A 14464-nucleotide genomic window follows, 5' to 3' on the forward strand; every position below is an offset into this window, starting at 1 on the left:
ATTCCCAGCAGCTGGCCGTTACACTAGTGTTCACTCGGTAGTTACAGTGATATTTACAGATAGTTTGTTTACACTAGTAGTTACAGTGATAGTTACACTAGTGGTTACAGTGATAGTCAATATTGTTACAACTAGTGGTTACAGTGATAGTTACACTAGTGGTTACAGTGATAGTTACACTAGGGTGACACTAGTAGTTACAGTCATGGTTCACTAGTATTACAGTGATAGGGGCACTAGTGGTATAAACTAGTAGTTACGAGATATGTTACAAGAGTTGTTAACACTAGTGTTACAGTGGATAGTTACACTAGTAGTTACAGTCATGGTTCACTAGTAGTTACACAGTATTACACTAGTGGTTCAGTGATAGTTACACTAGTAGTTTACAGTAGTAGTTACAGTAATAGTTACACTAGTGGTTACACTAGTATTACACTAGGAGTTCAGTAATATTACACTAGTAGTTATTAGGGGTTTACAGGATAGTTACACTAGTAGTTTACAGTAGTAGTTACAGTATAGTTACACTAGTGGTTACACTAGTATTTACAGTATTAGTTACACTATAGTTACACTAGTGGTTACAGTGATAGTTACACTAGTAGTTACAGTAGTAGTTTACCTAGTAGTTACAGTAATATTACACTAGTAGTTACAGTAATAGTTACAGTAATAGTTACACTAGTAGTATACAGTAATAGTTACACTAGTAGTTACACTAGTAGTTACAGTAGAGTTACACTAGTAGTTACAGTAATAGTTACTCTAGTAGTTACAGTAGTATTACAGTAAGAGTTTCACGAGTAGTTACAGTAATAGTTACACAGTAGTTACAGTAGTAGTGACACTAGTGGTTACAGTGAGATTTACAAGTTGTTACACTAGTGGTTGCAGTAATAGTTACACTATAGTTACACTAGTAGTTACAGTAATATTTACACTAGTGGTTAAAGTGATAGTTACAGTAGTAGTTAAGTAATAGTTACACTAGTGGTTACAACTAGTGGTTACAGTAATATTTCCTAGGAGTTACACTAGTAGTTACTAGTAGTTCAGTACTATTTACACTAGTAGTTACACTAGTGGTTACAGTGATAGTTACACTAGTAGTTACACTAGTAGTTACAGTAAATTTACACTACGTAGTTACACTAGTGGTTACAGGATAGTTACACTAGTAGTTCAGTAAAGAGTTACACTAGTAGTTACACTAGTAGTTACAGTAATAGTTACACTAGTAGTTACAGTAATATTTACACTAGTAGTTACACTAGTGGTTACAGTGATAGTTACACTAGTGGTTACACTAGTAGTTACAGTAATAGTTACACTAGTAGTTACACTAGTGGTTACAGTGATAGTTACACAAGTGGTTACACTAGTAGTTACAGTAACATTTACACTAGTAGTTACACTAGTGGTTACAGTGATAGTTACACTAGTGGTTACACTAGTAGTTACAGTAGTAGTTACAGTAATTTACACTAGTAGTTACACAGTAGTTACAGTAATATTTACACTAGTGGTTACAGGTGATAGTTACAGTAAGTATTACAGTAATAGTTACACTAGTGTTAACTAGTGGTTACAGGAATATTTACACTAGTAGTTACACTAGTAGTTTACACTAGTAGTTACAGTAATAGTTACACTAGTAAGTTACACTAGTGGTTACAGGATAGTTACACTAGTATTACACGATAGTTACATAATTATTACACTAGTAGTTACAACTAGTGGTTACAGTGATAGTGTACACTAGTAGTTACAGTAATAGTTACAACTAGTAGTTACACTAGTAGTTACAGTAATAGTTACAACTAGAGTTACAGTAATATTACACTAGTAGTTACACTATGGGTTACGTAGAGTTACACTAGTGGTTACACTAGTAGTTACAGGAATAGTTACACTAGTAGTACACTAGTGGGTTACAGTGATAGTTACACAAGTGGTTTACACTAGAGTTACAGTAACATTTAACACTAGTAGTTACATCGAGTGGTTACAGTGATAGTTACACTAGTGGTACACTAGTAGTTACAGTAATAGTTACACTAGTAGTTACACTAGTGGTTACACTAATAGTTACACTAGTAGTTACAGTAATATTTACAATAGTTGTTACACTAGTAGTTACAGTAATAGTTACACTAGTGGTTACACTAATAGTTACACTAGTAGTTACAGTAGTAGTTACAGTAATAGTTACACTAGTAGTTACACTAGTAGTTACAGTAGTGGTTACAGTAATATTTACACTAGTAGTTACACTAGTAGTTACAGTTGTAGTTACAGTAATAGTTACACTAGTAGTTTACACTAGTAGTTACAGTCATGGGTTACACTAGTATTTAACTAGTAGTTACAGTAATATTTACACTAGTAGTTACAGTAATATTTTACACTAGTAGTTACACTAGTGTTACAGTAATATTTACACTAGTGGTTTCAGTGATATTTAAAATAGTGGGTTCCCTAGTAGTTACAGTAATATTTACACTAGTAGTTACACTAGGGTACAGTGATAGTTACACTAGTGGTTACACTAGTAGTTTACAGTAATAGGTCACTAGTGGGTACACTAATAGTTACACTAGTGTTACAGTAATAGTTACACTATAGTTACACTAGGTAGTTACAGTAATATTTACAATAGTTGTTACACTAGTAGTTACAGTAATAGTTACACTAGTTGTTACACTAATAGTTTGCACTAGTAGGTACAGTAGTAGTTACACTAGAGTTACACTAGTTATTTACAACACTAGTAGTAGTACACTAGTAGTTACAGTAGTTACAAGTAGTTCAATAGTTGTTACACTAGTAGTTACACTAGTATTACAGTAATAGTTACACTGGTAGTTACAGTCATGGTTACACTAGTAGTTACACTAGTAGTTACAGTAATAGTTACACTAGTAGTTACAGTAATAGTTACACTAGTGGTTACACTAGTAGTTACAGTAGTAGTTACACTAGTAGTTACAGTAATATTTTCACTAGTAGTTACACTAGTGGTTACAGTGATAGTTACACTAGTGGTTACACTAGTAGTTACAGTGATATTTACAATAGCTGTTACACTAGTAGTTACAGTGATAGTTACACTAGTGGTTACACTAGTAGTTACAGTAGTAGTTACACTAGTAGTTACAGTAATATTTACACTAGTAGTTACACTAGTGGTTACAGTGATAGTTACACTAGTGGTTACACTAGTAGTTACAGTGATATTTACAATAGTTGTTACACTAGTAGTTACAGTGATAGTTACACTAGTGGTTACACTAGTAGTTACAGTAATATTTACACTAGTAGTTACACTAGTGGTTACAGTGATAGTTACACAAGTAGTTACAGTAGTAGTTACAGTAATAGTTACAGTAATAGTTACACTAGTACTTACACTAGTGGTTACAGTGATAGTTACACTAGTAGTTACACTAGTAGTTACAGTAATAGTTACACTAGTAGTTACAGTAGTAGTTACAGTAATAGTTACAATAGTAGTTACAGTAATAGTTACACTAGTAGTTACAGTAGTAGTTACAGTAATAGTTACACTAGTAGTTACAGTAATAGTTGCACTAGTAGTTACAGTAGTAGTTACAGTAATAGTTACACTAGTAGTTACACTAGTAGTTACAGTAGTGGTTACAGTAATATTTACACTAGTAGTTACACTAGTAGTTACAGTTGTAGTTACAGTAATAGTTACACTAGTAGTTACACTAGTAGTTACAGTCATGGTTACACTAGTAGTTACACTAGTAGTTACAGTAATATTTACACTAGTAGTTACAGTAATATTTACACTAGTAGTTACACTAGTGGTTACAGTAATATTTACACTAGTGGTTTCAGTGATATTTAAAATAGTGGTTACACTAGTAGTTACAGTAATATTTACACTAGTAGTTACACTAGTGGTTACAGTGATAGTTACACTAGTGGTTACACTAGTAGTTACAGTAATAGTTACACTAGTGGTTACACTAATAGTTACACTAGTAGTTACAGTAATATTTACACTAGTAGTTACACTAGTAGTTACAGTAATATTTACAATAGTTGTTACACTAGTAGTTACAGTAATAGTTACACTAGTTGTTACACTAATAGTTGCACTAGTAGTTACAGTAGTAGTTACACTAGTAGTTACAGTAATAGTTACACTAGTGGTTACACTATTAGTTACACTAGTAGTTACACTAGTAGTTACAGTAATATTTACAATAGTTGTTACACTAGTAGTTACACTAGTAGTTACAGTAATAGTTACACTGGTAGTTACAGTCATGGTTACACTAGTAGTTACACTAGTAGTTACAGTAATATTTACACTAGTAGTTACAGTAATAGTTACACTAGTAGTTACAGTAATAGTTACACTAGTGGTTACACTAGTAGTTACAGTAGTAGTTACACTAGTAGTTACAGTAATATTTTCACTAGTAGTTACACTAGTGGTTACAGTGATAGTTACACTAGTGGTTACACTAGTAGTTACAGTGATATTTACAATAGCTGTTACACTAGTAGTTACAGTGATAGTTACACTAGTGGTTACACTAGTAGTTACAGTAGTAGTTACACTAGTAGTTACAGTAATATTTACACTAGTAGTTACACTAGTGGTTACAGTGATAGTTACACTAGTGGTTACACTAGTAGTTACAGTGATATTTACAATAGTTGTTACACTAGTAGTTACAGTGATAGTTACACTAGTGGTTACACTAGTAGTTACAGTAATATTTACACTAGTAGTTACACTAGTGGTTACATTGATAGTTACACAAGTAGTTACAGTAGTAGTTACAGTAATAGTTACAGTAATATTTACACTAGTACTTACACTAGTGGTTACAGTGATAGTTACACTAGTAGTTACACTAGTAGTTACAGTAATAGTTACACTAGTAGTTACAGTAGTAGTTACAGTAATAGTTACAATAGTAGTTACAGTAATAGTTACACTAGTAGTTACAGTAGTAGTTACAGTAATAGTTACACTAGTAGTTACAGTAATAGTTGCACTAGTAGTTACACTAGTAGTTACAGTAATAGTTACACTAGTAGTTACACTAGTGGTTACAGTGATATTTACAATAGTTGTTACACTAGTGGTTGCAGTAATAGTTACACTAGTAGTTACAGTAATATTTACAATAGTAGTTACACTAGTGGTTACAGTGATAGTTACACTAGTAGTTACAGTAGTAGTTACAGTAGTAGTTACAGTAATAGTTACACTAGTGGTTACACTAGTGGTTACAGTAATATTTACACTAGTAGTTACACTAGTAGTTACAGTAATATTTACACTAGTAGTTACACTAGTGGTTACACTAGTGGTTACAGTGTTGTTACACTAGTAGTTACAGTAGTAGTTACAGTAATAGTTACACTAGTAGTTACAGTAATATTTACACTAGTAGTTACACTAGTGGTTACAGTGATAGTTACACTAGTAGTTGCAGTAGTAGTTACACTAGTAGTTACAGTAATATTTACACTAGTAGTTACACTAGTAGTTACAGTAATAGTTACACTAGTAGTTACAGTAATATTTACACTAGTAGTTACACTAGTGGTTACACTAGTAGTTACAGTAATAGTTACACTAGTGGTTACACTAGTAGTTACAGTAATATTTACACTAGTAGTTACACTAGTGGTTACAGTGATAGTTACACTAGTAGTTACAGTAATAGTTACACTAGTGGTTACAGTGATAGTTACACTAGTAGTTACAGTAATAGTTACACTAGTAGTTACAGTAATATTTACACTAGTGGTTACAGTGATAGTTACACTAGTAGTTACAGTAATAGTTACACTAGTAGTTACAGTAGTAGTTACACTAGTAGTTACAGTAATAGTGACACTAGTAGTTACAGTAATAGTTACAGTAGTAGTTGCAGTAGTAGTTACACTAGTAGTTACAGTAATAGTTACACTAGTAGTTACAGTAATAGTTACACTAGTAGTTACAGTAATAGTTACACTGTAGCACTGTAGCCAGGCTAACACAAAGTCAGAGCTCTATTGAGCCCATGATTCCTCTAGCCCTCAGCTGTGAGGACTTTATGACATTTTTTAACGATAAAATTCACAAGATTAGAGATAAAATTAGCCACTCCCTGCCTTCACCTGGGCCTGCTGTACCATTAAATGTAAATAGGCCTAACCTAAACTGTTTCACACATATAGGACTTCAGGAACTTAACTCTATTATTTCATCCTCCAAACCATCGACCTGCCTTTCAGATCCGATCCCAACTAAGCTGTTTAAAGAAGTTATTCCCCTAGTCTGCCCATCTTTGTTGGAGACAATAAATATATCCCTATCAATAGGCTACGTGCCACAGTCCTTTAAAGTAGCTGTAATCAAACCCCTTCTCAAAAAAACCTACTCTTGATTCCAGCACTTTAGCAAACTACAGGCCTATATCTAATCTTCCTTTTATTTCAAAGATTCTTGAGAAAGTTGTGGCAGCTCAGCTCTGTGAATTTCTTCAAAACAACAGCCTGTTCGAGGACTTCCAGTCAGGCTTTAGAGCTCAACACAGCACAGAGACTGCTTTAGTTAAAGTAACTAATGATCTACTCTGGGCTTCAGATGAAGGACGACTCTCAGTGCTGGTTTTATTAGATCTTAGTGCAGCTTTTGACACTATAGATCACTATATTCTACTAGAGAGATTAGAGAAATTACTTGGAATCACAGGGACTGCCCTAAACTGGTTTAAGTCCTACCTATCTGATAGGTACCAGTTTGTACACGTGAATAATAAGTCTTCTGTGTACACTAAAGTAAGCTACGGGGTTCCTCAGGGCTCTGTGCTAGGTCCAATCCTCTTCTGTATCTATATGATCCCCTTGGTAATGTTATGAGAAAATACTCTGTTAACTTCCACTGCTATGCTGATGATACCCAACTGTATGTATCAATGAAGTCAGGTGAGACAAATCAGCTATCTAAACTTGAGGCCTGTCTAAAGGACATTAGGGCCTGGATGGACCAAAATTTTCTTCTTCTCAACTCAGACAAGACTGAGGTCATTGTACTGGGCCCGCGACACCTTAGAGAAACCTATGCTAGCCTAACTGCCCTAGATGGCATTACTCTGGCACAAAGCACAACTGTTAGAAAACCTTGGGGTTCTATTTGATCAGGACTTATCCTTCAACTCTCACATAAAACAAACTTCAAGAACTGCCTTCTTTCATCTCCGTAACATTGCTAAAATCAGATCTATCCTGTCCTCAGGGCGACGCCGAAAAACTAGTCCATGCTCTTGTTACCTCTAGACTGGATTATTGTAATTCTCTTTTAGCAGGCTGCCCGAGCAAGTCGCTTAAGACACTTCAGCTGGTTCAAAATGCTGCAGCACGTGTACTGACTAAAACTAGGAGAAGAGATCACAGTACTCCTGTATTAGCCTCTCTGCATTGGCTTCCCATAAAATATAGAATAGAATTCAAGATTCTTCTTCTCACTTATAAAGCCCTAAATGGACAGGCACCAGTCTATCTCAAGGAGCTTGTAGTGCCATACAATCCCCCAGAACACTACGCTCTCAAAATGCTGGACTACTCGTTGTTCCATTCATCTCTAAAAGTAGTATAGGAGGAAGAGCTTTCAGTTATCAGGCCCCACTTCTCTGGAACCATCTACCAACCACGGTTCGGGGGGCAGACACCCTCTCTACCTTTAAGGTTAGGCTCAAAACATTCCTCTTTGATAAAGCTTTTAGTTAGGAACCAGCTCATAGCTCATAATTAAGATGCAATAGGCATAGACTGCCGGGGGGGGGGTCTGGCATGCTCGGTTGGAGAGAGGTTGGAGAGGGCGTTAAGAGAGAGGTCATTTAGGTTAGAGAGGGACCGGAGAGGGTCCCATTCCTCTTTCAAACACTCCCTCTATGTCTGCTTACTCCCTTGTGTGTTTGCTCCTGTACTCCTTCTGGCTTTTGTCTTGCAGGTCCGTGGGATCCTCAGTGTGGAGTTACAGAGACTCAGCGGCTCTGTCTCCACCCTTTCCTCTGCACACACCCAACACAGCATAACGTGGATGGCTGTTCATCATAGGAATGGGATCCACACAAGGTTCCTGCTGCTTAACAGAAGGTTTTCCTTGCCGCCATGATGAATTCATGTTGGGTGTGGGATACATATGTATGTGTATATACGTATATATGCATATGTGTGTATCCATAAAATGAAGAGTCCGTCCTTAAGACTGCTCTACTGTAAAGTGCCTTGAGATACCATTGGTTATGATTTGGCGCTATACAAATAAAGATTGATTGATTGATTGATTGATAGTTACAGTAATAGTTACACTAGTAGTTACACTAGTTGTTACACTAGTAGTTACACTAGTAGTTACAGTAATAGTTACACTAGTAGTTACACTAGTAGTTACAGTAATAGTTACACTAGTTGTTACAGTAATAGTTACACTAGTAGTTACACTAGTAGTTACAGTAGTAGTTACACTAGTAGTTACAGTAATAGTTACACTAGTAGTTACACTAGTAGTTACACTAGTAGTTACAGTAATAGTTACAGTAATAGTTACACTAGTAGTTACAGTAATAGTTACAGTAATAGTTACACTAGTAGTTACAGTAATAGTTACACTAGTAGTTACAGTAATAGTTACACTAGTAGTTACACTAGTAGTTACAGTAATAGTTACACTAGTAGTTACAGTAGTAGTTACAGTAGTAGTTACAGTAATAGTTACACTAGTGGTTACAGTAATATTTACACTAGTAGTTACAGTAATATTTACACTAGTAGTTACACTAGTAGTTACAGTAATATTTACACTAGTAGTTACACTAGTAGTTACAGTAATATTTACACTAGTAGTTACAGTAATAGTTACACTAGTAGTTACAGTAATATTTACACTAGTAGTTACACTAGTGGTTACACTAGTAGTTACACTAGTAGTTACAGTAATAGTTACACTAATGGTTACACTAGTAGTTACAGTAATATTTACACTAGTAGTTACACTAGTGGTTACAGTGATAGTTACACTAGTAGTTACAGTAATAGTTACACTAGTGGTTACAGTGATAGTTACACTAGTAGTTACAGTAATAGTTACACTAGTGGTTACAGTGATAGTTACACTAGTAGTTACAGTAATATTTACACTAGTGGTTACAGTGATAGTTACACTAGTAGTTACACTAGTAGTTACACTAGTAGTTACAGTAATAGTTACAGTAATATTTACACTAGTAGTTACACTAGTGGTTACACTAGTAGTTACACTAGTAGTTACAGTAATAGTTACACTAGTGGTTACACTAGTAGTTACAGTAATATTTACACTAGTAGTTACACTAGTGGTTACAGTGATAGTTACACTAGTAGTTACAGTAATAGTTACACTAGTAGTTACAGTAATATTTACACTAGTGGTTACAGTGATAGTTACACTAGTAGTTACAGTAATAGTTACACTAGTAGTTACAGTAGTAGTTACAGTAATATTTACACTAGTAGTTACAGTAATAGTTACACTAGTAGTTACAGTAATAGTTACAGTAGTAGTTGCAGTAGTAGTTACACTAGTAGTTACAGTAATAGTTACACTAGTAGTTACAGTAATAGTTACACTAGTAGTTACAGTAATAGTTACACTAGTAGTTACACTAGTTGTTACACTAGTAGTTACACTAGTAGTTACAGTAGTAGTTACAGTAATAGTTACACTAGTAGTTACACTAGTAGTTACAGTAATAGTTACACTAGTTGTTACAGTAATAGTTACACTAGTAGTTACACTAGTAGTTACAGTAGTAGTTACACTAGTAGTTACAGTATAGTTACCTAGTAGTTACAGTAGTACTAGTAGTTACCAAGTTCACTATTAGTCTACACGTAATAGTTACACTAGTAGTTACAGTAATAGTTACAGTAATAGTTACACTAGTAGTTACAGTAATAGTTACACTAGTAGTTACAGTAATAGTTACACTAGTAGTTACACTAGTAGTTACAGTAATAGTTACACTAGTAGTTACAGTAGTAGTTACACTAGTAGTTACAGTTGTAGTTACACTAGTAGTTACAGTAATAGTTACACTATTAGTTACAGTAATAGTTACACTAGTAGTTACAGTAATAGTTACAGTTGTAGTTACACTAGTAGTTACACTAATAGTTACAGTAATAGTTACACTAGTAGTTACAGTAATAGTTACACTAGTAGTTACACTAGTAGTTACAGTAATAGTTACACTAGTAGTTACAGTTGTAGTTACACTAGTAGTTACAGTTGTAGTTACACTAGTAGTTACACTAATAGTTACAGTAATAGTTACACTAGTAGTTACAGTAATAGTTACACTAGTAGTTACACTAGTGGTTACAGTTGTAGTTACACTAGTAGTTACACTAGTAGTTACAGCAATAGTTACACTAGTAGTTACAGTAATAGTTACACTAGTAGTTACAGTAATTGTTACAGTAATAGTTACACTAGTAGTTACACTAGTAGTTACAGTAATAGTTACAGTAATAGTTACACTAGTAGTTACACTAGTAGTTACAGTAGTAGTTACAGTAGTAGTTACACTAGTAGTTACACTAGTAGTTACAGTAATAGTTACACTAGTAGTTACAGTAATAGTTACACTAGTAGTTACAGTAATAGTTACACTAGTAGTTACACTAGTAGTTACAGTAATAGTTACAGTAATAGTTACACTAGTAGTTACACTAGTAGTTACAGTAATAGTTACAGTAATAGTTACACTAGTAGTTACACTAGTAGTTACAGTAGTAGTTACAGTAGTAGTTACACTAGTAGTTACAGTAGTAGTTACACTAGTAGTTACACTAGTAGTTACAGTAATAGTTACACTAGTAGTTACAGTAGTAGTTACACTAGTAGTTACAGTAGTAGTTACACTAGTAGTTACAGTAGTAGTTACACTAGTAGTTACACTAGTAGTTACAGTCATGGTTACACTAATATTTACAGTAGTAGTTACAGTCGTAGTTACAGCAGTCTGTGCCTTAGGATGAAATGTTAGCACTAGCGTTGCTAAGTCCATGCTAATGCTAATCCTAACCCTCTGTGCCTGTTGATCAAACGTTAGCGTTGCTAGGTCCATGCTAACTCTAGCTCTCAGCGTGTACATTTCTCTGTGGATGAAACGTTAGTATTGCCAAGTTCATGCTAATGCTAACGTTAGCTTTCTCTGTGTACATTTCTCTTTCCTCAGGTTTAGTTTCTTCTCTCGTGACAAACAGAGATCACAGCACAACACGCCATTGGACGACAGCGCCGGCTCGTGGGCGGGGCCAGATGATGGCGTTTACACAGAGCAAGCACAGGAGGCGCTACAGCACACATAGTTAGCGTTCCACACGCCATTTATCACCAGATCATTGATGATTTATTTAATAACAATTAAAACAAGGAAAAGAAAAGGATGAACATTAGGAAACTTCTAGAGATTCACACATTCATTCATGTTTTCTTCAGGGGCATTTAAACATCAGCATTATTTAAACATCAGCATTATTTAATAATCAGCATTATTTAAATATCAGCATTATTTAATAATCAGCATTATTTAAATATCAGCATTATTTAATAATCAGCATTATTTAAATATCAGCATTATTTAATAATCAGCCTGATTTAAACATCAGCATTATTTAATAATCAGCATTATTTAAACATCAGCATTATTTAATAATCAGCCTGATTTAAATATCAGCATTATTTAATAATCAGCCTGATTTAAATATCAGCATTATTTAATAATCAGCCTGATTTAAACATCAGCATTATTTAATAATCAGCCTGATTTAAATATCAGCATTATTTAATAATCAGCCTGATTTAAATATCAGCATTATTTAATAATCAGCATTATTTAAATATCAGCATTATTTAATAATCAGCATTATTTAAATATCAGCATTATTTAATAATCAGCCTGATTTAAACATCAGCATTATTTAATAATCAGCATTATTTAAATATCAGCATTATTTAATAATCAGCCTGATTTAAATATCAGCATTATTTAATAATCAGCCTGATTTAAACATCAGCATTATTTAATAATCAGCATTATTTAAATATCAGCATTATTTAATAATCAGCATTATTTAAATATCAGCATTATTTAATAATCAGCCTGATTTAAACATCAGCATTATTTAATAATCAGCATTATTTAAATATCAGCATTATTTAATAATCAGCCTGATTTAAATATCAGCATTATTTAATAATCAGCCTGATTTAAACATCAGCATTCTTTAGATAATGATGCTGATATTTTTTATATATATACTATTTCTAACATCCCTGATAAAGGTCAATCTTCCATTTGGAAAGTTTCCAACCTTTAAAACTCCCAAAATGTTGCAACTCGAGCTGAAATGTTGTTTTTTTAAGGTGGTATTTTGAAAGGATGCTAATATTTATGTTTTAATATGATACTCTTTTTTAGAATCACTTCCAATTTCCGGTTAATTCCTATAAATAATCATTAAATGTTACATTTTGGATTATTCTTGCCCTTTACAACCCGTATTGTATCACATTTATGATTTTTATGGCCTTTAAGCATAATTAGAGCTTAATGTATGGTAAATAATTTATTTATGAAAGGGACATAAAAACACATTAAAGTTTCTCAGACGAACATTTGACTCTGTTTGAAGCAGTTATTGTTCAAACATGTTTTATTGTTCCATAAATATTCATGTAACAGTTGGTTGTGTTTATAAACACATTCTGCTAATTTAGAAGCCATCACTGCAGTGGTTTGTTTATTTATATTTGGTCACCCTCATAACAAAAGTGGCTCAGACCTATTTTGTCATTTTGAGAAAAACAAAAAACTTAACATAATTAACACCATTATACTAAATTCTGTTAAATCAGAATCCTTTTATTGTCATTTTTATAAGCACAATGAAATTAAAAAAATATAAAAAACATACACCAGTAATAATCAAGTACTTTGTGTCCAAACACTGATCTAATGACATGTTCTAACCATCACATAATGTTCAATAGTGAGTTCTGACTTGAACTTTTTCAATTTTTCATACAAAAAACAAAAGTGTAAAAAAGAGAAATTAAATGTATATAATAAAAGTCACGTAGGAAAGTGACTTTTATTATATCATATTATATTATATATAATTGATTAAGGAAAGTGACTTTTATTAGTGTCTGAATGAACAAATAAAATCTTTCTATGGACCACTGGGGTCACAAGTTTTTACAGTTTTACATCAGTTATAAAATATACAAACACCAAAAAAAGACTGAGAACAGCAGTGTAGAGTGGTTCATGTAGCTACAGCTTTATATTACCACATCAACCAGTTTGTTTTTCTCTTCTTAGTCATTTTTTATTTAACGCTCAATTTCCATTGGCCGAAGCTGGTCTGACCCGCCCACTTTATTAGAGTTAAGGTTAGCCCTAACCCGGATCGATTATCACACTGTGTGTGTGCGTGTGCGTGTGTGTGTGTGTGTGTGAGAGAGACAAGGGTCAGAAAATAATGTAATAAGAGAATATATTGCAGTTCTTACGTCATCACATTATTTATAACAATAACAAACTGATGATGTAATGACCTACGTTTACATTTTCATTCTTTAGGAAACATGTTTTTAATTAATCTGATTTCCAAAGCGTTTCACCTCCACAGCTCAGACTTTTTACTCTTAACATTATTTATTAAAGGTTTGAACTAAAGATGACATAAAAATACAATTTGTCCACAAGGAAGAAAAGATCGTTTAAATGTGTTTTCATTTATTTTTACAATGAGTTGCATTTTAGGTTTTTTCCACTAATCATTCCAAAAAAAACTAACTATACCAAATTAATCAGTACCACTTATGATAAAAGGTGTAAAATGACTCATTGATACCTGAGAAACACTCACAAATTCAGGAATGAATTAATAACAAAAACACTTTGATGTTTGACGCTTATATTTGTGAAAACTCTGAAAACATTTCTAACAAAACAAGCTGCTTTATAATGTTTGAATTGTAAAAGAGATGACAAGTATTAACACATTTACTTTGAAAAACCACCTCCTGTTCGATGAAAAAATGTCTTGAGCTCATTGATTTGTGATTGTATCTCATGTGAAATGATAATAAAAGTCAATAATGTTTCAAATCATGCAAAACGTTTCCCTTTTCTGTTGGGGTTGTTTGGTTTAATATGTTTACTAACAGTTCAAACTGTGTGATATTATCGTACTGACAACATTTACCAAGGTCTTTCACAGAGACTCAGTCATTGTTATGCTTAGCACTATCAGCAGCTACAGAACCCTGAAACCTCTGAATCCCAGACCAGTGCCTCTAAAACCTTTGACCAAATAAATCCTGTGTCCACGTTTGACCTTTAACCCTTCAACATGACTTCGT

At 33.3% G+C, this 14464-nt stretch overlaps 1 protein-coding gene across 2 annotated transcripts in view; it reads left to right on the top strand.

Moving 5' to 3' along the window:
- The window catches only part of LOC114472812 (RILP-like protein 1), a 51686-nt gene extending 37473 nt beyond the window's left edge, over positions 1 to 14213 (top strand). For both annotated transcript variants that reach the window (XM_028462068.1, XM_028462069.1), the window contains one exon: positions 11268 to 14213. In XM_028462068.1, the coding sequence (XP_028317869.1) occupies positions 11268 to 11400 (133 nt within the window). In that variant the 3' untranslated portion in view covers positions 11401 to 14213. The remainder of the gene's footprint in view (positions 1 to 11267) is intronic.
- Positions 14214 to 14464: the final 251 nt, after the last annotated feature.

The sequence above is a fragment of the Gouania willdenowi genome, chromosome 12 (genome assembly GCF_900634775.1).
Source record: "Gouania willdenowi chromosome 12, fGouWil2.1, whole genome shotgun sequence".
NCBI lineage: Eukaryota > Metazoa > Chordata > Actinopteri > Blenniiformes > Gobiesocidae > Gouania > Gouania willdenowi.